The sequence below is a fragment of the Nanorana parkeri genome, unplaced genomic scaffold (assembly GCF_000935625.1).
Source record: "Nanorana parkeri isolate BGI_ZX_2015 unplaced genomic scaffold, ASM93562v1 scaffold160, whole genome shotgun sequence".
NCBI classification, from domain to species: domain Eukaryota; kingdom Metazoa; phylum Chordata; class Amphibia; order Anura; family Dicroglossidae; genus Nanorana; species Nanorana parkeri.
In genome coordinates this window covers 1,776,293-1,803,852 of record NW_017306428.1, presented here as the reverse complement: position 1 = coordinate 1,803,852, position 27,560 = coordinate 1,776,293, and the positions used below count along the sequence as shown (strand labels likewise).

General features: G+C 41.6%; 1 protein-coding gene across 1 annotated transcript; it reads right to left on the bottom strand.

Moving 5' to 3' along the window:
- Positions 1-18,921: 18,921 nt before the first annotated feature.
- Positions 18,922-20,449, bottom strand: TMEM215 (transmembrane protein 215). Its single transcript, XM_018554466.1, has one exon. The coding sequence runs from the start codon at positions 20,094-20,096 to the stop codon at positions 19,416-19,418; it is 681 nt and encodes a 226-aa protein (XP_018409968.1). The 5' UTR covers positions 20,097-20,449; the 3' UTR covers positions 18,922-19,415.
- Positions 20,450-27,560: the final 7,111 nt, after the last annotated feature.

Below are 27,560 nucleotides of genomic sequence, written 5' to 3'. Positions count from 1 at the left end.
AAAAAGTGTAAATATTATTGGTTAAAAATCAGCATAAAAATAATAGTTAAGGGCAAGAATTCATTAGAACTGACTAGGGCAAAATAAGGCTAATAAGAGGTTTAAGAACAAAATTAAAAAAACAAAAAACAAAAGGGCAGGGTGTGCTACATATGTCCTGTGTAATTCAATTAAGTTGTTTTGGGGTGAATGCAGCACACCCATTGTCAACATCTGGTTCATTTCACTCATTCAGCTGCGTAGGCTAAATTCTATTCTACAGGGAGTGCTTTTTTAGAGGAGCGAATTTAGTGTAGTTTACTTTATTTTCATTAGTGTTCTTTCCGTTTCCCCCTTTTTTGTGTATTTGATTGTTTTTTGTGTAATGTCACTTTACATTTTTATTTTTTTTCACTGTCAGTGTTTTTTTTTTCTGTGAAATAATAGGGGTCTATTCATGAAGCAGCCGAAGGATCTAGCCGTAGCTTTGGCCGATCCTTCGGCTAGCTTCGGCTAGCTTCGGCCCCAGGACCCCTTCGGTTCAGTAGAACCGAAGGGCTGCTGTACGGGCTATTCACTATAGCCCGTACAGCTCCCGAACTTAGCCGAGCAGCTCAGTCGAGCCGAATGCATATGCCTCGGCTCAGCTGAGCCGCGCTGAAAGCCAAAGCTGGCCGAGCAGCCGGCCATTGGCCGGCCGACAGCCTGCTTCTGACAACTGGGCGGAGCCAGCCGTGATCTTACGGCTGGCTCGGGCCACTTGCAGAGAGATCAGCGTCCCTGGTTACCAGCTAATCAGGGACACTGATCTCCAGACAACCTAACTCTTCCGGCCGTTCCGGGAGTCTCCCGCTCCTGGCCGCCAAGGAGAGAAACACTGCTTTTTCTTTTTTTTTCTTTTTCTGACACGGAGTCGTGTCAGAATAGAAAAAAAAAAGTCACCATAGGAATGCCTTGCTAGCTTCCTATTGGCTATTTCAATTTGCAATAGCCAACAGCAAACTAGCTATTGTACCCGCCCTCTGCTGCCGTTCTCCATCAGGTCCCCACTAGTGATTGACAGCAGCAGAGGGCAGGTACAATAGCTAGTTTGCTATTGGCTATTGTAAATTGAAATAACCAATAGGAAGCAAGCAATGCATTCCTATGACAATGTTTTTTTTTTTACTGCAGCAGAACTGCCTGGCCAATAGAAAACAGTTGGGCGGAGCTAGCTGTCACTGCTAGCTCCGCACAATCGTTTTCTATTTATTTTTTTCTACTTTTTTTTCTGTTTTTCTGTTCTGCTGGGTCCCACAGAGGGACCAAGTAGAAAGGCTGAGCCGAATGCCGCTCAGCGGCATTCGGCTATTCACTCACTGCTGTTCGGCATCTATAAGAATAGAACAAACAGCAGTGAGTAACCTGCCGTAGGTTCGGCTAAGCCGATCCAGATGTTGGATCGGCTGAGTCGAACTCCTTCTGCACTTCGGGTCGGCCGAACATGCTCAGCCTGTGTACAGACAGGTGTTTTATTACAGGAATAAAAGACCCAAAGCCACCCGACGTACGGCTGATTTCAGAGGATATACGGCTGAAATCAGCCGTACCAGCCTGAAGTGAATAGCCGAACAGTGTTCGGCTCACTTAGCTTTAGGTCGTTTATTCACTCGGCTGCCTACGGCAGCTTAGTGAATAGACCCCTATATTAAATGATCAGGCTTATGCAGGCACAGTTTTATCCAGTATAGTTAAAAGGAACTTTCTGTAACCCTCAGGAATCATTTAAAGCGAAATTATAACATTTCAAAATAACACATTTTTCCTTCCCTATTGACTTTAATGGATTTCACTAAAATGGGGATATTTCTGTAAAATTTCTAAATTTTCACCAAAACTTTGGGAAAATCAGAACTCTCAATTTCACTCATCCCTATCATAAATCAGTTACAAGATGCATTTTAACAGGCTTAAAGAGAAACGTTACCCTTATATTTAAAATGGCATCAAAGACACCTTTAGAAATGTTTAGTAATGACAATCTACAAACACATACTTCTAGATTTTGCAGGCTTTCAAGTTTTTTTTATTCTTCGAATACCTTATTTTTCCTTTCCTCCCTATTCTTCTCATGGTGGCCCGTTTTACTAAGTGCACATGAATCCATCGCCCTTTACTTCCTGGTACTCTGGCACATATGACTACGACATGTGACCATGCACATCATCTCTGGGGAAAAACACCTTTCCCTGAGATCTTGCAATTTACTGATGAGATTTCCCAGCAATGCTCTGTCATGTGGCCTTCCCAGGATGCAACTCTTAGGCACAGGCTACATCAATAATGCCTAAGAGTACCATGGAAATGGATACGCAATAATTGTAAGTAAAGCAAAATATGTTTACTTAACTAATAATTGTAAGATGATTTCCTATCAGCATGCAGAGCTGCATGTTGATGTGATATTTAGTGAAAGGGGGTAAAGGTGCATAAATTTCCATGAAAAACAATGTACCGCTTTTGGATGCTAAAATCCTGAATAATCATACCGCCAGGGAGGTTAATGGAGATAAGCCAACAGATCTATAAAAGAGGTAAAATTGGCATATCTCTTATTTTTATAGGCAATGAGGATATCTAAATTGTAATATTCTTCTGCACTGGACAGATGCACAAAGGTAATTTCTGTTATCCAGTTTTAAGATTCATTAGTATCAAATTACTATAATCTTAGACAATCCTGTCCACATTTTAATATTTAACAATACATTTATCATTAGAATTTTGTTGAACCTGTTTATCACCATTTGTATTTTACAAGATTACACTTTTCTATAGATTTATTACAGAAATGTCAGACAGTGATGACCAGAAACACATCTGAAGAAAATGTGTACTTTGGATGCATTTTGGGGTATAGCATTTCCAAGTTAGCTGATTGGGACTCTGGGAATATGCAGGCAAAGTATGTCACCGTGAATACTAATACATGTTCCATTTAATTTACAGGCGATGAAAATAAAACAATATAAAAACAAAAGTTAAAACACTAAAGTTAAAACAACTGCATCACATTTATAAACACAGCTTGAAAAATGAGTCTTAATAGATTATAGGCAAATTATCAGTTAGAATTACTGTATGTGTTATCTAAAGAAGAGGTGTGTCACTTGATTTGTGTATTTTAAAGGCAACACAGGACCATCATTGGTCCAAACAGGCAAGATATTTGTAACAGGTGTATTAGTGCAAAAATTATACAATTATTTACAGGGTTATTCACAAAAGGGTGAAGAGTTTGGAGAAGGCAGGAGAAGTGAACAATCTAGGACAACATAGCTGAACTGGAAAAATTCTCCAATTCAGCTCACTTTCCAGTTCAGGTATGTTGTCCTAGATTGTTCAATTATTTTGCCTTCTCCAAACTCTTCACCCTTTGGTGAATAACCCCCTTAATGTTTTAGGAGGTATATTTATATATCATATACAGACAAACTGTTATGGCAAAGAGACTGCCAAAGCTCACAACAAGTGAGCCGCTGGTGTACATAAGCAGTCACATCGCTCATCCCGACGCATCGTACTGTTTACCGTTTAAAGTGTGGGTGACAAGTTCTATAGGCACAGAGCACTATGATCTGCAGGACTGCATGTTATACTTTTTTTTTGCAGCGCACACCACCGCAATGTGGTGTTGTGAACTGTGCCCAACCATAACAAGGCTAATTGCCTTGTCTTGCATTGGGGGTCTGCTGGCCATTTTTCCAAGTGCAGCCCCAACGCATTTGGTGTGAATCAAGCCCCAAACAGCATTTTACAGGATTAATTGCTAAATGCCACAAAATAGAACTTTCCAAAATGACCAATGAATAGATATCGGCCCTTTTGGCCCAGTTTCAACAATATCTATGCATTGTGGGCTTCACAAAATAGGGATTTTTATTGCAAGGCTGACATTTGGAACCGCAAAATGTATTTTGCTATCTCTTAAATGTTAAAGATCTGATGATTGCTTGGCATGGACATAAAACACCCAGGAATATGAAGCCATTTTATGGGACCTGATACACCCTGAGGTCAAACATAATTCCTTTAAAATGTTCTAATATGCCAGAATGATAGTGACCTCACACACACTGCTAAATAAATTTAAGAGTGGAATCATAAATACCATATCATAAACACCTCCATTGGCCTCCCACCTCCCGACATATTGAGGCTATTGAGCTTTTATGAGAAGCTCCGAATCACAGAGTGCAAAGTTAGTCTTAAGGTGACCATATTACAGTCAAAGTAGAATTCTAATCTTCTATATTCTATAACCAGCGATTACTCTTCTTTTGATCAGCAATGAGAAGAACAGACCATAGTCACTTCTTTGCTCTAGGTGACAGATCAGCATGGGGCTCTGAATTTCTTTGCATCTCTTCTGCCTAGCTGGCTGGGTGCAGTACTGCCCAAGTTGTCATTAACTGCACTTTTGTAGGCATGTCTAGGTGTTGATTAGTCATGAACCTAACATACCTGGGTTTGGTTTGAGGGAGGTTTGCAAAGCTGCTCCTAAGGTCTAAATGTAAATCCAATCCCCATTAAAGGTCATGGTAGCTGAATCTCTAAAATACATTTTCAAGGCTAATAAGCAAGGGAGTGTCAAATAAAGGGCATAGAGAGCTGGGCACTGACAAAGTTGATGTACAAATGCAAAATCTATTTTAAAAAATACAGTTTAGAGGGGAGCAGCTCTTTTAACCCCCTTCATGACCAGTGGCGTACAGTGTACGTCACTGTCATCGGGCCCCGTCACTGTCATCGGGCCCATTTAAACAGACTCCTGGTGGCTTTTGCTATCTGAGAGCTGCACTTAAATGCCTTATTTCAAGTGTAAAGGTAACACTAAGAGGACCTGTTACCACCACTATGCTATCCTATGTGATAACAATTAAAGTAAAGCTAAAATAAAAAATAACAGTTTTTAAACTTAATATTAAATTAAATTAAAATAAATGTAAAAAAAATGTTTAAATTTTTTTTAAAGTCCCCCACGAGCACGCGCGTCTTCATGTAAACACAAGTCAGATGCACCTACGTAGGAAAACAAGGATCGCGCTACACATGTTGGATATCGCTGCGTACGCCAGAGTGAGAGCAATCATTCTAGGGCCAATATTTAGACATATCTCTAAACTGATGACCTGTGGGGGCTTTAAAGCGTCGTCTATGGACTTTTTGGGGTACTGAATTTTATCACGGTTTCATGGACGCACACAATTTTTAACCTGAGCATGTTGGGTATCTATTGTAACCTCATCTTTTATTATTTATCAAAAGAATGGGTATTTTGTGGTGTTCTGGGGCATTTAAGTGCATTTTTCACTAAAGTTTGGGGTTTGATGAGGAGGTATGCTAATATCATGCAACATAAAAATTTGCAACTGCCAATATTTTATTCTATAGGGTCTTGGCTTTCAGAAAATATATCATGTTTTGGGGTTTTAAGTAATTTTCAGGCCTAAAATGTGGATTATAACATGTAAACAAAAAACGAAAAAAAGGCCTCAGTCATGAAGGGGTTAATATTGCTTAAAGTGCAACATTAAAAATGAACATTTCCTTTAAATAACAGGGTTGAGAGATGTGCTAAACCTGCCTGTAAAGGGGCACATGTGTAGGATGCACGCAAGCAAAAGTGATATTTACAAAGAAAAAAATTGCCGACAAGTAAATTAAATTTCCTTTTGACTTTTTTTTGCAGCAAAAAACATCATGGAACCCCCTAAATCAAAACAAAGGGGAACCCCTTTCCTGGCAAAAGACTTTGTTCCCATGTTGATGAGAACAAGTACTTTTTCCCCCACATCCAGCCCCCAAATAGATGTGGGGTCTGCGGGTGGCTTATCAGAACCTAGAAGCCCCCTTTAAAATGAAGGGGCCCCCAGATATTTGTGTGTGTGTGTGTGTGTGTGTGTGTGTGTGTCCACGTGAATGAGTAAGGGGTAAATAGTAACTCTACTCGTTCACAAAAAAAAACATGAAAGTGTAAATAAAGATGCTAACACTTTTAGCAAGTCTTTCATCAAATATAAAAACAAACCAAAAAAAGTTCCACACTGAACATCCATCATCAATCACATCATCCAGTGATGCAGATTCATCATCAATCATGATGAATGCTGCCAATGACCTAACGGAACAAAAAACATGATGGCCCACCAGCACGTCCGCATGCGATGACTACTTGCCACAAATGTAGATCGTTGGAGAGACCCCTCCGCACACATCACAGCAGTCCCGGCCAATTTAAGAAACGATGGTGCTCGCAGTGATTTTGTTCACGGATGGCGCCGTGCAAACATAGAAAAAGGCAGAGAATCACCAGCACTCACTGAGTGCTGGTGATTCTCTGCCTTTTACTTGCCACAAATGACATCTTCCCAGGCTGATAGCTGGAATGTAAACAAAGGATTGCTGCTAATGTTGCATACAATGTACACAGTAATATATACAGTATATCATCAATGTCTCTCTAATAACATACGGAAATCTTTTTAGCTTTCTGTGTGGCTTTCTTCCCAGTTACATGTAGTGGTGTATTTATAAAAAATTACATTTGTCCTGCACAATTGCATGTACATTCATTCTATGTGAATGGAGGAAAAATGTTATTAGCATTTTTTTTTTCCAGGTCGAATGTAATATGAGGAAAATAGCACATTATGGCTCCTATGCTCTTCAGTTCCATCCAGTCGAACAGTTGACAGCATTGTCTTTATGTAAACTATTAGTCTCCCTATTCCCCATGCAATGAAGATTAAGAAAGGTAGACATGTTTTAGGTCTAGCATCTGTGTCAGATATGGCTTCCTCCATAGATATAGTACGGTGAGTGTGCTTAGCCACCCAGGGACAGAAAGGGTGTTATCTGTGTTATCTGTAAGTACATTTAAAAAAAAAGAAAAGAAATGCAGCCACCTTATCTAGGGACTAGTAAACTACTATAATTTTTTCTGTGGTTTGGGGGATAGGGTGGAGCTGTTAGATATGCTTTAAAGGAGAATTATGAGGCAAGTGATTTTCACTCAGCCTCATAATCTGAGCCGACCTGTGACAATGAAACTGTCACAGGTCGGCTCAATAGATCGGGAAGTGAGCGAACACATACCGGCGCTCTCTCACACTTCTCGATCTATCCGTGCAGAGAGCCGTGACTGTCATTCACGGCTCCCTGCAGGGATTTCCCCCATCCCCTGACGATCCTCCAGCGCTGACTTGTGGAACAGACGGGGGAGTGGGCGGGTACAGCTGGCTCTGCCTCTAGATAGGCAGAGCCAGCTGTCACTCACGCAGCTGGGTGGATCCAGACAGAATTGTCGGGATCCGTTTCGGTTGCAGGGTCTCAGTAAGCCGCGAGCTGTAGCTCGCGGTATACTGAGCTTTGGGTGACGGGAGGACGCTAGTTTGTGTCCTCACATTACCCTTAGGACAACTATGGGGAAAAGCCCTGACCCCATAGTTCTCCTTTAACCGGATGGCAACAGAAGCAATAGCAGACTGAATGTATCGGCTTAGTTAGCACAAGGAGGCACAAAAGTCTGTAGCTATGCTACTGGCAAACTTTTATCATTGACATAGCTGAAAGGTTCATGAAATCTTCACCAGTGATTTGTGCTTGGAAAGTACAATACTAAATGAAGATCAAACCAGGGAGAATTTTGTGTTACAATGTAGCAAGTCGTGCACAAGCATAAGGTCAGTACATAGCCTACTATTCCCTATTTTAAGAATTGTATCTCTATACAATCATTTATGCCACTGTTAATGTTGCACATCCACAAGTCATCTTGTGTCATCTGGCTGACGGGGAAAGATATCTGGTGCCTAGATGGCAGAAAACGGTAGCCGGAATTGTATTGAATTACCCCAAGTGACTGCAGAAGCCCCTTGCTTCTTTATCACCACCTATAGCATAGCGTGTTGCACTTCAGTCAGTCTTTACATGACACCCACCCCTAGGGAAAGTAGTAATACTCTATTCCTTCAATTTGCAAATTTTGTATTACTGTGGACTGAGGAACACTGTGACTGAACAACTCAGGCAAAATACAAATTAACCCTTGTAGTGGGGGCTATCCTCACAATGCAAGGGTTGACTGCTCATTTTGGTCTGGGGCGTAAACTAAAAAACATATACCCACCTGATCTTTGGTTCCGTCTGACTGCTAGACTGGTCTCTTCTCTTCTGACTGCAGCCTCTTCTTCCCTGAGCTCTGGCAGTCTAATGACGCCTGTGTCATGACATCTAATACAATGTATTAGATGTGAGGACATTGAGGGACATTCCATCGAGTGTAGGGGGAGAAAGGTGAGCGGTCTCTGCCACAGGATCGAGCCTTGAGTGAGTATATCTTCGTTATTCAGTCCCTTAGAGAAAACAAGCAGTTAACCCTTGCAGTGCAGGGGTAGCCTCGCTGCAGGGGTTCATTTTTATTCTGGCCAGAGTTCCTTAAGCCATATACAAATGGCCTCCAGCTTAGATTAGAGCAACATATGCAGTAAGCTTTGACAAAGGATTTGCAAGGCTTTCACCAAGATTACAAAATCTGCTGTCTTACACCATCACTACTGTATCTTAAGCAAAGTGAAGAGGGACAGAAGACTGGCATTCTTGGAAGTTTTAGAAGAAACTTTAACCAAGAATTTCTCGGCACAAGAGTAGTGTTCAGCAGGATAAGGGGGTGAACGATTAATATACAGATCACTGAAAAGACAGTATGGAGATCAGATGTATAGGAGGGGGGTGAAAAGGTTAAACAACTTTTTATAGACCATGGCGGCAGCAGCAGCTACAAGCAGTGATAGTAACTAATGCATGACTCATTTATTCATTAGTCTCTCCATTGTTAAGCAAAAATGTGGCTAATATGTAATGTACTGAATGTATTGTTTTCTTAAATACAACTTTATTTCTATGATTTACATGAAGATCAGACCACATTGTAGGAGCTGTTCAAGTGGACCTGAACTCAAAAAATGAAAATGTTATAGTTGTGCCTAAGCAGGATCCATTGTTTGGAATTCCTCCTGAAAAATAGCAGTATGCTTCCTGATATGTAAGTGCGCCTAGACTCTTGTGTTCCTACAAGCCTCGTAGCTGTATATCTACAGTATGAGATATAAGGAACTACTACTTCTGTCTGCTAGGCTTGATTTGAGGTGAGCTTTGATGATGTCACTACACAGCTGCTTACTGTTCTCCTTGATGCAGTCTTTGACTATGGCAACCACCTTTTCTTCAAGCGAAACCCGAAAACTCTAGTGCCACGCTGCAATTTTTTTGGGGAGAATATGCAGGAGAGAGTGGGGAGAGACATCCAGGGTAGAAAGCGAGGAGAGGAAGCCAGGGGAGAGAGCAAGGAGGGAGGGAGGAGAGACAGCCAGGAGAATGAGCGAGAAGAGACAACAAGGAGAGAGAGCAAGGAGAGGCAGCTAGGAGAGAGAGCAAGGAGTCACAGCCAGGAGAGAGAGTGGAGAAACAGCCAGGAGTGAGAGTGGAAAAACAGCCAGGAGAGAGAATGACAAGAGACCACCAGGAAAGAGCGAGCAGAGACAGACGGGAGAGGCAGCCTCGGGAGAAAGTGAGGATATATAGCAAGGAGAGACAGCCAGGAGAGAACGTGAGGAAAAAAATCAGGCAAGAGAGCGAGAAGAGATAGCCAGGAGGATGAGTAAGGAGAGACAGCAAGGAGAGAAAGAGCAAGGAGAGACAGCCAGGAGGATGAATGAGGAGAGACAGCCAGGAAAGAGAGTGAGGAGAGACAACCAGGAGAGAGAGAGAGAGAGGAGACAGCCAGGAAAGAGAGCAAAGAGAGACAGCCAGGAGAGAGAGAGAGCCAGGAGACAGAATAAGGAGAGACAGCCAGGAGAGAGAGTGAGAAGAGACAGCCAGGAGAGAGAGTGAGCAGAGAAATCCAGGACAAAGAGCGAGGAGAGACAGCAGGAGAGAGCGAGGAGAGGCAGCCAGGAGTGAGAGCAAGTAGAGACAACCAGGGGAGAGAGAGAGGAAAGACAGCCAGGAGAGAAAACAAAGAGAGACAGCCATGGGAGAGAGAGAGAGAGGAGAGCGGCAGTCAGGAGACAGAATGAGGAGAGACAGCCAGGAGAGAAAGTGAGGAGAGACAGCCAGGAGAGAGAGAACAAGTAGAGACAGCCAGGAGAGAGAGGCGAGACCGCCAGGAGAGAGAGTGAGCAGAGAAAGAGCAAGGAGAGACAGCCAGGAGTGAGAGCAAGGAGAGACAACCAGGGGAGAGAGAGAGGAAAGACAGCCAGGAGAGAGAACAAAGAGAGATAGCCAGGAGAGAGAGAGAGAGACAGCCAGGAGAGAGCAAAGAGAGACAGCCAGAGGAGAGAGGCGAGACCGCCAGGAGAGAGAGTGAGCAGAGAAAGAGCAAGGAGAGACAGCCAGGAGTGAGAGCAAGGAGAGACAACCAGGGGAGAGAGAGAGGAAAGACAGCCAGGAGAGAGAACAAAGAGAGATAGCCAGGAGAGAGAGAGAGAGACAGCCAGGAGAGAGCAAAGAGAGACAGCCAGGGGAGAGAGAGAGGAGAGCCAGGAGACAGAATGGAGAGACAGCCAGGAGGATGAATGAGGAGGACAGCCAGGAAAGAGAGTGAGGAGAGACAACCAGGAGAGAGAGAGAGAGAGAGAGAGAGAGAGAGGGGAGACAGCCAGGAAAGAGAGCAAAGAGAGACAGCCAGGAGAGAGAGAGAGAGAGAGAGAGAGAGAGAGAGAGGGGAGACAGCCAGGAAAGAGAGCAAAGAGAGACAGCCAGGAGAGAGAGAGAGAGCCAGGAGACAGAATAAGGAGAGACAGCCAGGAGAGAAAGTGAGGAGAGGCAGCCAGGAGAGAGAGAGAGAGAGCAGAGAAACCCAGGAGAAGGAGCGAGGAGAGACAGCGAGGAGAGAGACAGGAGAAACAGCCAGGAGAGAGTGAGGAGAGACATCCAGGAGAGAGAGGAGAAACAGCCAGGACAGAGTGAGGAGAGATAGCGAACAACACATCTACCTGAAGCGGAACACTTTTGCCCTTTAAGACTTATCTACACCCTGTGTTTCAGACATCTCCTTGCTCCCTGATTTCCAGCATCCCTCCATGTCCTGTGCCTCCTCCATGCATTCAAGTTGGAACGCCAGGGCCCCATGGTTGCCTCTGTCCACCTGACATTGTGACATCTTGTGTTTGGGTTACAGTTGGCCTGAAATCCGAACACAGCACATACAGGACTCAAAACCTGGACTGTCCGGGTGAATCCTGGACAGAAGGCAACCCTAGCTTTGACATGAGGAAGGAAAGCCTTGCCTCTGCCAAGATGGATGCCTCAACACAGACACACAGTACAGAACAAGCTCATGGCAAGTAAGCAAGAGGAAAAGATTAGATGCAGGAAGACCACATGCAATACTGGTGACTAGTCCTTTGCCCTTGGCTTACCTTTTCTTGGCATAGCTTCCAGAGTTCAGTTCCTCTTTAAGGTTTAAGGTATTCAGATAATTCCACAGGGATAAAAAAAAAACATTTTTCTTGTTACTATATAATCATTGTAATGGAGTGAAAGTGTAATATAATATGATCCTAAAAAGGCACTGTATTGCTGCTACTTGAGATGACAAAGAAAACACACACTACAGCTGTACAATGACATCTGATGTAAATGAACCTGTGTCACATACGGAATGTAATAGTCAGCATTTGCTGGCAATGCTAGAAATGCAGTTTGTCATTTACAGTTTAATGTTATGCTATCAATGCTGTAGTAAGCAATATTTTATGCTCTTCTCTTACGACTACTTTTCAGAACTAGCCCTTATATATGTTTACATTTATGTTTTATTTATAACTATATTGATTTTATGTATTATTTTCTGTGTGTAATTAGTAAAAGCTATTGTAAAGTAAATCTCCCAATGACTTCATACTTCCTCAATTTATCTTCAGAGTGTCTGCATGTCAACAAAACCTGGATGCTTTGTTTTGTAAATATAAACCATTGCTTCTTTGTTTGATTATTAGCCCTCCTCATCTGCCTTCCTATTGGCCACCAAATGTCATAGGCAGCCTCACTGGCCAGTAGAAAAATCCATGGGAGTACACGTTGGCAGGACAGGGAGAAATCATTTTAAATGCTGTTACACCTTTGTCCAAATATAAAACTGTACAACTGTAGTGCGATATGATGATACTTACAATTTACACGCATACTGAATGCATGATCAAGACGTTCAGACTCTATAGAAGTGGTCATACAATGATCACATATGGCAGCAGATGAACACCACATTATTCATGTTGTAAAGAATCTGTCTGAATCAGATCCAGTGATCTCATATTGTAGTTCAAGTATAATATTGTCCTAATAGCTGCTAGCCTGCCCCATTTTTCATTCTGCTTCTGCCCTCTACTCACATGCACCTGTTCAGTTCTTTGCCATGGTGACTTATAACCTCACCAATCATTCCCAGTAGGGCAAACCCCACCGGGGAATGCCATGTATATGAAATCAACCCACTTTACTAAGGCAAAAAACTGGGCCTTGGGAGAATCTATGCTTTCTATACATTTTTGATCTTACTTTCTATGCCGTCTGTTTTTTTCTTTATGTGAAAAAACATAAAATAATGAGGTTAATGAGGGTCTTTTGGCACAAGAACAGATCCATGGTAGGTGAAAAGAGCAATTTAAAGTTCATTACACCCGCAAAAACCACCAAAACCACCTTCATTTCCCCTTCTCCTTTGACTCCAATACATGTTTCTAAAATGGTAACATTTCATGGAAATCTCAATTTGTTCCGAAAATTGGGCGAAATGTTTGTTTAGATCAGTCCAGAATCATCTTTTCACAAACTTCAAATAAAGTCAAGTACTGCTAGCAATGCATGCATTTCATCTAATTATCAATATTACAGATTTTGTTTAGTTTAGTTGTGTGCTAACTACCTTACCCAAAAACCTGAAAACATGTGCACTGTATAATAGCAAAAAGTGGCAGTTTCTTCTTGCTCTTGTTACCTCCTTATTAGCTTTCCTACACGTTCTAGTCAATAGTTGAGAAGACCAGAAACACAGGAACTATACACATCAGACAAAAGAGACCCGGTCATTTTGTAATAAAGCACCTGGTGTTTCAGGTAAGCCAGGAGCTTTACATATAAACCAAGCATGTGTACAGGTACCAAGCAGTGCCACTCAATCACAGGGGCAGGAGTTCCCTGGGGCTGGAATGGCCCCAGGTGGCTTAAAGTAGCACTAAGATCAGGAGTTAAATTGTAAAAATGCATTCAAGTACCTTAACTATTAACAAAAATGTATCTTATTAGTGTATCACTCAGCTGTAGATCCTCAAATTATCTCTGAATTGGACACTGCCCTTCCTTCTAGAGGGTGGCTACTTTTGTTCCCTATGGTCCCTGTGTGTGTGTTGGAAAGTAGCTACCGCTCCAAACTCACTACTGTTACGCACTACAAACTCATGTTTAGTTTACTAATTTGTATTGTGATTATAGCCTATCTCGGGGTGTAACTAGAAATCACAGGGCCCTTTAGCAACATTTTGTATGGGCCCCCAAGCAAATGTCTCCTACTCTTTAGCTCTGCTCTTGCTGGCTCTGACATCAGAGCCGAAGAAGAGATCACTTCACCTCTGCTTTGCTACACTGTGGCTGCCTGGCAGGTGGGCTAGATTAAGAGCATCATGGGCCTGGTGCTGAGAATTTTAGTGGACCTATTTGTGGAAATGGCAGCGGTCACAAGGGACCTCTTCCTCCTATACGGGCTGTGATTTGTAGTCTCTCTACATCTTGGAGTCAGTGGTGGAGTGCCAGGGCCCAGTTGCAGCTGTGACTCTGGTAGTTCTGCCACTGACTCCAAGCTGAAGAGGGACTACAAATCTCAGCAATACATTATACAGCAATGCAGAATAATACCACCAACTAAAGAGGAATGCAAATCCCAGCAATACATTATACAACAATACATTATACAGCAATGCAGAATACCGCCAGCTATAGAGGACTACAAAGCCCAGCAATACATTATCCAGCAATGCAGAATGCCACCAACTTCAGAGGACTACAAATTCCAGCAATACATTATACAGCAATGCAGAATAATACCATCAGCTATAGAGGACTACAACTCCCAGCAATACATTATACAACAATGCAGAACACCATCAGCTATAGAGGACTACAAATCCCAGCAATACATTATACAGCAATGCAGAATAGTATATGAATTTGCTTCATACTCTGTGCTGCCGCTCTGCTCCAGGCTGCTGGCCTGATGTCTCAGGCGCAGGGTCTCTCAGCTGGGGAAGATGCGGAGGGTCTCTCAGCAGGGGCTGATGCACAGGGTCTCAGTAGAGGCAGATGCAGAAGATCCCAGCAGGGGCAGATGCAGAAGCTCTCAGCAGATGCAGAGGGTCTCAGTAGAGGCAGATGCAGAAGGTCTCAGCAGGGGCAGATGCAGAAGGTCTCAGCAGGGGCAGATGCAGAGGATCGCAGCAGGGCAGATGCGGAGGATCAGCAGGGGCAGATGCGGAGGATCGGCAGGGGCAGATGCAGAGGATCAGTAGGGCAGATGTGGAGGATCAGTATGTGCAGATGTGGAGGATCAGCAGTGATATTTGGGGGTGTACACAGACAGTGCTGGGGCTTGTAGTTCCCTTAGTGATTTTTGGGGGTGTACAGGGGCAGTGCTGGGACTTGTAGTTCCCTTAGCAATATTTGGGGATGTACGGGGACAGTGCTGGGACTTGTCATTCCCTTAGTGATATTTGGGGGATGTCCAGGGACAGTGCTGGCACTTGTAGTTCCCTTAGTTATATTTGGGGGGTGTACAGGGGCAGTGCTAGCACTTGCAGTTTCCTAAATGATATTGGGCTACCCAATCGATGGTCAATGAGGGCATGCTAAGACTTGTAGTTGCCTGAGTGATAGAATAGAAGTTAACTTGAAAGTCACCTCACCTAACACTGTCACCTCCTGGCAGCTCTAGTCTTCTCACGCAGCACACAGCAGAAAGCATGGTCAGAGGAAGCTCAAGGGAGGCTGCAAAAAAACACAATGGGGCAGTGGAGACTGGGAAATCACAGCCCAGCCAGAGGAGGATCTCTCACTAATTGGTCGGCTGCCTGCTGGGTCCTCATGGCCGAGGCCTCATCGAGGCGGCATAAGCTACCTACTGCTCCGCTTAATTGTGTTTGCTGCCTGGCCAGCCCAGCTCGCTCATCACTGCCCAGCGGCCAGCGCCCCCCCCCCATCTCTGCACCCAGGGCAGCCGCACCGTCGGCGTCCACGATTGTTATGCCATTGACCCCTTCGTTCCTGGTCCTGACTGTGCCCCAAGCCACATAGCGACTGCCTAGGTCGCTAAGGCGGTATTTCCACCACTGAGTCTATCACAGAAGTAAGCTTGAAGTGGTGGGTATTTTGCAACACACAGGGGCCATGGGGAACAAAAGTAGCCACCCTCAAGAAGGAAGGACAGTGTCAGCACCAATTCAGAGATGATTTGAGGATCTACAGCCAAGTGATACACAAATAAGATACATTTTTGTTAATAGTTCAGGTATTTGAATACATTTTTAAGATTGAACTCCTGTTACTTTAAAGAAGAGTCTAGTAAGTACTACCATAAATTATAAGCAAAAGTAGGGACATGCTTTTATATTTTTAGGCATGTTTTGATCTTTAAATTTTAAAACGTTATGCGGTTGTGGAATTTTTATACCCATATTAGTGATTGTTCACCTGGAATACACCTGGTCAACAGTCCACTGCCCAGAGTGCACAGCAAAAGTTACTCCCTTGATTTGCAGAACCAAATAAAAATTGCAGCACTTCAAATTAGAGTAGTCACTAGTATACAATGCTTGCCACTTTATGGAATTTTGATAGAGATAAAATCACAGCCAGTGGTGCAATTTAGCCAGTACTGCTATGACTGAATGAAATGCATCTGTGGCTGTGATTTTATCTACATGAATCTTCAATAAAGGTTTATGCTTTGTGAGTGTTTTCCACATTTCTTGCTAATGCATTTTTTACTTTAAGGAAAAGAGAACACAGGGAACATGATGCAAGCATCTTTTGATTTTGTAAGTACAAACTAGGTCAGGAATTTTTCTGATAAAAAGACACTTTGTTAAAGCGAAGTGATGTGAACTTCTTCAACTAAAAAAATAATAATTTGATCTTCTGTGTGCTTTAGTTCATCATGATATAGAGAATGTGAATTGTCTGCTAATATAATATAGGGCATGTAATAAATAAATATGTATACCTTTGGCTTGCAAAATGAACACACCTAGGGGTTCACTGGGCAGATGCCGTTCGCATGGAACTGGGGCCCCTAGATAGCAGTGACAAGTATAGAAATTCCTATACTCATCAGCTCATCATAACTTTTGAAATGAAACCCCAAGAAGCAGAAGCATTTGATCACATTCATTGTGATCCTGTGTCCGTTTTTTTTTTTCTACCACGCAGGAGACAATTTTTTGTAAAAGAATCAGATCACACATTACCAATATTTCAGTTGAAGGTGAATGCTGGTGGACTGAATTATCCTTGTTGAAATAGATAAAAATCCATCAGGAAGCCTAAGACACTCGTGTAATGACCATGGAAATAGTTGTGCCATCATCAGCCTTGGTTAGATTAGCTTCTTAAACAAACCTGCCATTAAAGAATATGGCTATCCTCCTTCTTAAAATACTAGTTGCAGAGTTGTTATGTTGCCCCACTGGGTCAAACCCAACCCAAACCCAGCATGCATATCAGGAAAGTAAAAGAAAATTCCTCACCTGCATACTTATATCAGATGAGTGACTCGAAGGTATAAGGGTCAACATAACAGCCAGACATGTAGCAATTTCAGAGCAACGGCAGTCCCATGTTTCCTTCAGACAAGTTTTCTTTAAAGTAAAGCTGTCAGTACCATTAATGCATAAAACAGACTGTAAGAAGAAAATGCCAAATCTTTAGGTAACCAGTGTACCAGCCTGGTTTTGACACTTCCCGATGTGTCAAATGCTGAATCGTTGACTCCCACCCCTTCCTATTGATCAGTAATGCTGCTCTTCATAGCTATGGCCCAACAGGAATGGGCTGGCCTAGATTATACTGTCACGGCTTCTTCAGTAACTCAAGGGTAATGACTTTACTTTACTTCAAGTGTATTTACATTTTATTTATTTTGCAATGATCCCTTTTGGATAGCTAAACAGAATCTTAGTACTACAGTCATCAGACCTTTTGTTCACCCAGAACTAGTCTTTCATTTATTCTCTTATTGATTTTGAGGCATAAAGCACTATAAGTCACCTGGACTTTACAGGCATGCATAGCAGCTGCAGAGAAAATGAAGGGCTCCTTCTCTGTCTGATAGTCTTTACATTATGCAGTGGTAATTTGAATACATGATGTAGTGGGAGGAGTGCAACTCCATGGTGGGTACGAACAGACCTAGGAAACACAGAAGGGAGATCTCACTGTTAGGATCCCCAAGAGAAATGCTATGCCTGTAACAAAATGATCACTTTTTTTAAGTTCATTGACTAATTTATCCATAGGACCTGCTCTGCAGCAAGCCTAGCAAAAGTAGGAAAGTGTAGGACAGGTTGCTTTGCAATTTAGCATGTTTCCACTTGGCACATATAAACCTCAGTTGTATTTAATTAAATTATTTAGGGACAATTTTGAAATATCATAGCTAATCTGCATGTATTTATGGTTTCTGATCTTATTAGTAACCTTTTTTTGCCCTTCGTTTGCAAATGATGTTCCAGTTCATCTCAAATAAAGGCCAGATCCCAATGTATTTCTCATTAATTCATACCAGTCTTGAAGGTCAATGGATTTTTGTGCTGTTCTCTCTCTCTTCCCCAAGTGAGATGGGCAAAGCTGAACTTTCCCCTTTTAACGTTTGAAAGCTTACTCAACTTTTTGACATTAATCTTTTCATAGCCAGAGGACTAAGAAACAATTTATTTTACAAGCCTTTCAAGGAGTGACGAGGTGAAGCCAGCATATTGAAAATGCTCACAAAAGCTATTATACATGAATAAGATTAACCCTTGGTCTGAATTAAGTACCAACCAACTACCCAGGTATATATGTACACTAAAGCACGACACTTCAAAGCATGGCATTTATTAAAATTTTCAATTATCAATGCAAATATTAGAATAAGTTATAGGCAAGCATTATAATGTACTATGTATTAAAGAAAGCCTACAAGTTACAAACAGTTAATAAGTTTGAAGGATATAGTCAATAATTATTAAGAGTGCATATGTTATTCCTAGTAAAGAAAAATCATACAAATGAAAATGTAGGGAAGCTCCTAGCACTGTCTTGCATCAGCAAATTATTGGGATTTATCAGCAGAATTGGTTCTTAATATGTTGGCACTTGCAGCGATATAAAACTTGCATAATTTAGAACTGATTCCATCCTATGGTTTTTTTTTTATCGTTGTTTTATATCGTTCGTCCTGATTGATGGCTCTGGGCAACTGCTCCACCTTTGCTATAATTTTCATAAATTAATATGACTGTATATCATTGGAAAGAACTTACATGTTTATAGCCACCAAATTAAGAAAGGAAACTGTGGGGCAGATTTCTAAAAACTGTATCAACTAATATATAAAAATGATGCCCCTAGCAGCAAGTAAGCTTCCACTTGCCATATCGTCCAGCAGAGGTTAGATATAATGAACTGACTGATTGCTAAGGACAAAAGTCTTTTTTTTTCCTTAATACAACAGTTTCAAGTGACATGCATGTTTTTAAACATTATTGTATTTTTGGAGACATATACAAAATCTAGTCTGTTGATAATTCTCATTAAAAAAAAGATTTGTCAGAAATCATGAGAATTAGCAGTAATATCCGACTGGTTAAATTGACAATTATACTGAAGATTATGTCGTTTATCAGCAGACGTCTGTTAGCAAATAATTGCAGTGCTAAGCTTCAACTTACAAAATTACCAGGAAGGTCTAAGTACCTGTTTCTCCACATGTAATTATAATTTGGGTCATACATGATTTATAATAAACAAAAGTGTTCTTGCAGCAACTTGGCATTCAGCATATTGGTGTATCGTCAGTGTGTTATGCAGTTTGCCTGAGCTGTTATCCCTGCCTGTTGTCCTATTGGTGATCAGTCATGCTTGCTGCGCGCATGTCCAGCTCCATCGCAAGGCACTGTGTTTGGCCAGAACTATCAAAAAAGGAAACAGGAGACCCATGACCCTAGACATGCTGATCTGCAACAACACACTTTCAAAAGGAGACCGCCAGACATAAGCACCTGTATTGTTTTTTGAAAAGGCTTAGATCAGTCATGCAGTGCAAAAACATTCTTGTATAGTGTGAATATGTGCATTATTATTAGGTTTTAGACAATGGTCTCTTGGTCCCAGCTCACTTCTGTTGGTTTTACATAACAGCAATACCTGTTATAAGAATTGTCCCCTCCTTGAGGATAGGCATCTGCATCACTGTCTCTGGGATCTAGAGTAACTTTCTCCTCTGTAGCAGTGTATATTATTCGGTCCGCAGTAATCTTTTTATCAAAAACTGAGCATGTGTTATGGTTCTCTACTCCTCCAGGTAATGTGTTTGTAGAATAGCATTGATCCAGGCACTTAAGCCCGTCGTCTCCATCTCCCTTCATAGCAAGCGTCCTGGAATCCCCTATTGTGGTGATTTTGTTAGATTCACAGTCCTCGTCTTTTTCCTTTGGTTTAGCTTTTTTGTCCAGCTCATTCGAGCTCCCTTTGCCAGACTCCATATCTGACGGGGTCTTCAGAAGTTCTACGTCCTCCTTGTCTTTTCCCTTCTTACAGCAGCAGGTACACTGTTTATAAGGCCATTTTGTACAACCATCTGTCCTCCTTGCCAGAGTTATAGCTGCCACTCCGGGTAGAAAAATGGCTGGCCCTATTGCAAGCAGTGGGATGGATCCCAATGTCTCCCCTTTAAATCCAGAAACAGTAAACATAAAACCAAATACAAGAAATATGCTCACCAAAGCCACCACCAGTCCAGTACGTGGGTTGATATCATCCGGTCTCATGTCTTTACACCATCAGAATGTACTTTTTGACCGGCAGCGCATCAGCAGCTCCTCTTGGTTGGAGATGAGCAAACCACAGCGTTTTCCAAAAACATTAATAAAACAAAAGGCACCAATCCTTAAGTACAGGGCAAACTCTTTTCTTAATAACTCCAAAAATAACACCAGACTGGAGATGTTTCTGACCCTGACATTCTTTGTTAATAAAATCCAAAGATGTTTGTAACTCTTTTAGGTGGATTATTCACTTGTGAAAGCATTTCTCCTGAAGCAGATTCGATGCGCGCACAAAAGTCCACAGAGAGCCTGATGCTGTGTTTCGGATGCCAGCACACTGAGATCCTGCATGTGCTCAAACTGCTTGAATGGAAACTGAGACAGTCATCTCTTAATGCAAGAGTATGTGAGAAGCGGGAGGGGAATAGAGAAGGAGCAGAGGAGTGGACTTTAAATACTAGAAAGACAAAGCACTTAGGAACCTCCTGCCTTAATATTCTGAAACCAGATAAGCAAATTCCTGTTCTCGAGATCCTTCAGCACTATTCAAATAAAGGCAATATTTACAGCATCCTTTTAACATAAATGACAATTGGTGGGTGTTTAGCAAAATGAACTGTAAGGATAACAAGAAAAAGCAGGGGACAGTTCACAATGGCTGTGTGACTCAAATAAACCACAGTCATAATATGCTTTCCTCTAAATGTATTAAATATATGAAATAACGCCCAAAAATCAGTGATGTTGATAAATGAATACATTTTGCATATGTTAAAGCACTGTACTAATCGTCATTCTGTCATAAGAGTGCTGCTGCAAGACTTAGGCTATAATAGTGTTAATTCTTTGTTTGTCAGACGACTATATAGACCTTTATAAAATGATAGTAACTGGTTGTGCTTTTCTTTCTTTGGAAACATGAGCTGCCCTGCGTGAACTCATTTAGCCACAGGAGTTCATTGTCTCTGCCATCTGAAGTCTGTCTGGGGGGGAGGGAAGACAAAGGCTGTACACAGGTATGTTGATGGCCGCAATCAATTTTTCACTCCCTGTGAGCTACAATATTTAGGCCATCCTCCAAACAACTGCTTAACTCCAAAAAGAGCTAGACTGAAGCACATATAATGTATTTCTGGTGGCTAAATGTATGATGGGTTTTAGGAGATCAGATTGTATATCCTGATTTTACTTGACTCCTCTGAGAGGTTATCATAACAGTATTGTGACTAGTGTCAATTTATTACCTTTTTTTGTTCAGCTTAATCCTTCAGTAAAATATATATGGTTGCTACAAATTTGTCAAACTAAACAGCAATCAGTGTACATAGGCAGTTTTTTTGCACTAGACTGGTGTAAAGGGGCAACATAATGTATAAATCTGGCTAAACGCGGAACTAATTTCTGCTAAATTGGTCGAAATTTAATGCACGGGTGGTCCTGCCGGAGCAACACAGTCTGACAAAAGTCATTTTTTTAATTAGTATTTTTTAAATTAATTGTGTGGGGCAGGCAAAATAAGACAGACTCCAAGAAAGTGTATTGTATAAGACAGCATGAGACCCTTTGAATAAGATAGAACTATGCCTTGACCAGGATGCAGTGACATAACTGCAAAGGGTAAGGGAATAAGCCCAGGTTTTCATCTGATAATGGCAGGGGAGCCCATGGTATTAAAAAAGGGTAAGGAAAAAGACTTAAAAAAAAGGTGGGAGGTTGGGGTGGAGGGGAAGGAAGGGAAAGTAGAAGAGGGAAGGTAGGGAAGTGGAAAGAAAGAGAGGGGATGGGAAGAATAAGAAAAGTTGGAGGAGAAAAGTGAAGAAATGGCAACAGAAACAAGAACACCAAGTGATGTGCCCTGTAAAAGGTTACGAGTTCCCAAATCAATGGCATAATAAGCATGACAATATCTCAATCCAGGGGGGGGGAAAAGTAGTTTTTTTAACAGTTAGAACCTAAATGCAATAATTCTGCAAGATGAATGATCAATACAACTGCAAACAAGTGGATATTAAATGTCCACAATGCAGGTGACATATCCGTACTTGAATTAGCTACTTAGTGCAGCTTAAACTGGCCATATACCAGTAGAATTTTGTGAGAATAAAGTTTGTTTTTGTTGGAATTTCCCGTACTTAACAGGGTAAAATCAACTATCTATTTCAACTGTAATGACAAAAAAAAACATAGTAGCAGCATGGAAAATGTTTCTTGATTGAATGAAATTCTAACAGTGAATGTGTTTTTTGTTTGGGGAAACGCCACTCATTTCCTAAATCAGCTGTTAAAATCAAATAAAATTTCAAACAACATTCATCAAGTCTCTGATGGCTTTATCAAATGTTCTGACAAAATGTTTCATAGGAACATATGTATGAAAATCTCACAGGGTATGACTGGCTTTATGGAGAGTCTAAAAGATTGATCTACCGTTCTATCATTTCAGGTTTGCCATAAGATATCCCTAATGTCCAGCATCGTGCATACACTTCACCTAAGTTTTATTTGCTGGAAGGACACTTTCACCCTCAGTGCCATATGCGCTACAAAAGCTCAGAAAGAAAACCAGATCCATCACATAAAAGATTGAACAGTAGCAGTCCTTCCACCTCTGCCGCATTATATCTACACCATGTGGGCAATGTCTGGTAAGCAATGACACCCGGTCTTCCATCATCTTCCTTAAATTCACAAAGAAGGTTTTTTCCTGAGGGTTGTCCCATTGTGGCAGGTACCGGTTTCTAAATGGAAAGACTGGGTCTGTTGGTGGATGCCAACCTACAACTGCTAATTCACTGTTTATCAAGGACACAAAATCCATTTTGACACTGGGGAATGCCCACAACGGGGGACCCCTCTACCCCCCCGCACCCAGACAAGTGCTCCCATACCTGAGATCTGTCCCCCCCTGGGAACCATGGACTGGACCTCACCCCCACAGGGCCCTGTGGGAGAGGACTCACTGGGCTCCTGGAGTTCAGACGTACCCCTACGATCTGGCCAAGCTGCACAAACAGGGCCATTGCAACCAGGGGGTCCGCACCCACAGCTGACTGCCACGTTGAGAGACTAAAGCAGACTTAGCAACCCTGATCCCCACTAAAGCGGATTTCGAGGCTTTCACTCAGCGTATCGAAACAGCTTATTAGCAAGATATTGCGGAAGTGAAAGTCAAGGAGATAGTCCCGTTTAGATTGTACATATGAATCGCCGAGGTACCGAATCTCCACTCTTGCCTGGTTGTTTGCATCGCGTCCCCGCTGCGTGGATACGGAGTGAGTACTCTCTATGGTGTAATGTGCTTATATTTCCTGTCGACTCTTTGAGAGCACATATCACAGTAATCCCTAGCTACAGACCGATCTCCCTTCTGAATGTGGATCTAAAGCTCTTCACTAAAATCCTGGCCACTAGACTGGCTACTCACATCCACACAGTAGTACACCCGGATCAAGCGGGCTTTGTCCCGTCCCGTGAAGCCCGGGACAACACTACCCGAGTTCTGGGTGTCCTCAGTTCGGCCCATGCCAGGAAGACCCCACTACTGCTGCTATCTACAGACGCCGAAAAGGCATTTGACCGGGTGAGCTGGCCGTTCATGACGCAAGTTCTGCGTCACCTGGGATTGGGTAAACGTATGTTGACCTGGATTGGAGCCCAACCGCCCAGATTGCATAATACTCTCCTTTCTTTGTGTCTACAAAATGTTTGAAATTTCAAAAATAAAGAATTTGAAAAAAAAAATCCATTTTGGGCTCTTTGTCCACTTTACAGTGGAAGGAAAATGGCACGCCCCTCTGGACATCTGTGCCCTTTATACTTTGATACCTCGTTATTTGTCCCTTATGGCACTGGAGTGTATCAGACAGTTAATATCATCCCTATTGTTGTCAGTGGAGCTTTTATTGACCCACAATTATTTTTTGTTTGATGGGTTTTTTTATCTGCAGAAATGCAGAGCACCCTCACTCGATAAACTCTGAATGGAATGGTGTGAGGAGCTCTGCATTTTTGCAGATAGGAACCCCTTTTACAGCTGTATTTTTTGGTTTGAACATTATATTGATGATCTGCTGCTGGTATGGAAGGGTACCTCAGATTAGCTGGGGTCTTTTCATGTATATCCTTAACAGCAATTATCTTAATCTTCATTTTTCTGGGAACTGGGATCCAACTAGTGTCAGTTTCTTGGATCTTTACAGAGAGCATTACAGAGAGATGTTATGTCTTCTACTTTCGCAAACCAGTGTCTGACAACTCAATTTTAATGAGTTGTCTACCACACCACACTATTGAGGCAATTCCGAGAGAGGAGTTTGATATTGATTAAGCAGTTGCTCTACTTCGGGGCTTTTCCATAAGGAGGCAGATATTTAATCCCACCTGAAAATGAGGGGTTACCCACCTTGGCCTATTGAGAAGGAGAAGCAAAAAGCTATGCAGAGATTGAGATCATATTTATTATCTAATGGTATTCCCAACAATTACAGTCATAACTCTGACAATGTTGCAGTGCATGGGAAAATAATACTCCTATTTTTGTGACTACCTACTCGAGGGAGTATACTAAGATTGTATGTGGAATGTATGTGGATAGTAAGATCTATGATGTTTTATTGAAAGGGCGTAGGTTTGTCAGCTGCAGAGAACCAACATTAGGTTCTATTTTGTCTCCTTCCTTGTTTTTTGAACTCTCATATATCCAGTAAAGGTAGGATCTGGTTGTCAATACAGGGTTTATACAAATGTGGTGTTTCCACTTTGGTACTGCGGGGTTCACAAAAATTGAAAAATATGGACAGTGTTGGGGGAAACTTTTCCGATCAATTGTTTCATGAACTGTGCTACAAAAAATGTGGTTTATGCTCTACAATGTAATAAATTTAATATTCAGTAGGTAGGCTGTGGTATTAGACATTAGAGTGCAAAATATACTCTTTCCAATACTTAGAGCCAGCATGAGACTCTGCAGGTGTCATTCTCAGACTCTATATACCTCTGATCGTTCAGCTCTCTTCAGAGAGCAGTGACTGTCAGATACCGCCCCGCAGTCATAGGTGGATCTCGTTAATATTGCTGTGACCCTTCCTGGCTGAAGTGTAGCTCTGGGCTGTTGGGATATAGTGGGCAATAACAGATTAAATGCTGACGTTGGGTTCCAGGAGTACATTAAATGTACTCCTGTGACCAAACAGGAAAGTAAAGCCAAAAAAAGGTTTGTCAGAGGACTTTTGAGTGCTGGGATCATTCCTTTTGTAACCGATGACACCAATTACTTCAATGAGGAGGAGAGGAGGCAACAGCTTTCAACATGTTGTTTGAAAGAGGAAAGGCAAATATATGAAACTATAATGCCTCAGCTTAGTTTTTGAAGGTGCTTTATTTATGCAGATTTTATGACAGCAGGAGGCAGGTGTTAAATTTGCTTGAATTTTCTAATGTTAGAATGTAATTCATTACATGCACATACACTGCAACAACGTTAAAAATAGCAGTCATGTGCTACACAAAGGTGTGCAATGCACAGTAAATGTACAATATACATAATATTGTTCATAATGTCTCCTAATTCTATGGTATAAGCCCATCTTCTTATCTCTGCTGTGCAAAAGCTGCCTGTTGTAAACCTTTATGTGATCATTTTAAATCTGAATCACAAATAACTAAAGTTATTGTGTGATATTTAATGCAAATTAAAACATTTACGCTTGACCTATGGGAAAGTACTGTAGAAGAAAGCTTGTATGCTGGTAATTGGCTTTTGTAATAACTAAACCTGTCATGGTTAAATATTACCATCATAACAGATCTGCATCAGATGCCATATTAACGGGCTTTACAAAGTATTTCCACAATGCCCAGGGCACTAATTGATTCGGAATGTGCATTTTAGGTTTGTTTATGGGCTTCCTGCAGAATCATCACATGTGTCCACTCTTATTTATTGGAGATATGCAGAAATCAACACTGCACATTTAATGCCACATAGAGTTCTCTAGCTGCATGATGAGACATTTAAGCCACAATTATTTCACTTTGCCTTGTCTATAGATATGCCATTTCCACATGGCATAGTTTAACTCTTTATTAAATTCATGTTGGCATGTTCTTAGATGTTGATGCTTCTTCAGCCATAAGCATTTCTCCTTAATTTACTTTTTCCCCCCAAAGCTTTCATTATTTCCTGCCAGCTTAGCCTCCTAACAGGTATTGCTGAGCAGCAAGTATAGCTGGTATGTAATATTGTTTTGTTACTCAGCCATGGGGTTAAAATCTTTAGGAATAATTTCCATCTATTACCAAGCCAGAAATGCATAGCTTTTACCTAAGGTCTTCAGGTGGCATCAAGCTTTCTAATTCTTCTCCTCTGGCAGCAGTGGGAAGGGGGGTGGGGGAGTGGGGTTTACTCCTGCATTGAATGGTATACACATAATGATGTGTGGGCAATACTGAGAACAGTAGTACTCTAAGCCAAGCCCATCATGATGGCACTGCCCCAGGGGGTCTGTCCATGACAGCCTGGGCTCGGAGGAAGTATTCTGAATGATGTTGGTCATCATTCAACCTAGAAGACTGGCAACGTCTATTGTCCAAAATAACTTACTGTGGGGGGAAGCTCCAGACTGAAGGGGAGTATTGCAGCTGTTTTTTATTTCTAATTTTGCAGGTCTATTCTTTTTCTGGAGTTTGTTAAAGTAAAACATATAAGTTGTTTCTGTGTATAACTGGTAATTGCTTCTTCTCGCCATGCAAGTCTATGAGTCGGCCAACTTGTAATGCACTCCCTTTGTAGTCATTATCTTATCTCATCAGCTGTTAAATTAAACCTTGGAGGTTAACATTACTGTTAATATGAGTCACATTAAAATTACTTTAAAGTATATCAAATGCCAAAACATTTATTTTTAAGAGAGTAGGGATTTATTAAAACCCTATAAAGGTTTTTCTCTCTGTGTCCCATTAGGAAGATTTTTCTTCACTTCCTGCCTATATGACACACAATTTGTGTACAGTAAAGGAAATCATCTAGCTGAAACAAGTGTCCTCATTAGAAGATTTCCTTTTTAACCCTGTCCTGGTGAAAACTTAGAAATTTGGATTTTCACCTGGTTACCATTGATCACCAGGATAAAAAAATCCAGCCAAGACATGAGCAGCAATTAAAACCTGACAGAGGGGTAGAGCCTCACTGCCTCCTCCTCGACCCTTCTACATGCTTCCTCCCCTGGACTTCCGGGACTTTTCTTCTTCTCTCCTTCTCCTAGCTCCTTCTGGGAGCGGCTCTTTATCTTTCTTGTTTAGTAATGCAGTCTACAGGTTAAGAAAGTGTATATTTAAATAGATTAATGAAAACGTAGAGTTTTTACCTAGCGCAGCAGCCATCCACGAATGGGTCACACATTATTAGTGATAATTCATTTTTACATAACAAATGTAAAAAAATAAAAATTTCACAGAGTTCAGCTTTAA

Coding starts and splice junctions, on each gene's coding strand:
- TMEM215 (XM_018554466.1), bottom strand. CDS start 20,096: ATGAGACCGGATGATATCAACCCACGTACTGGACTGGTGGTGGCTTTG.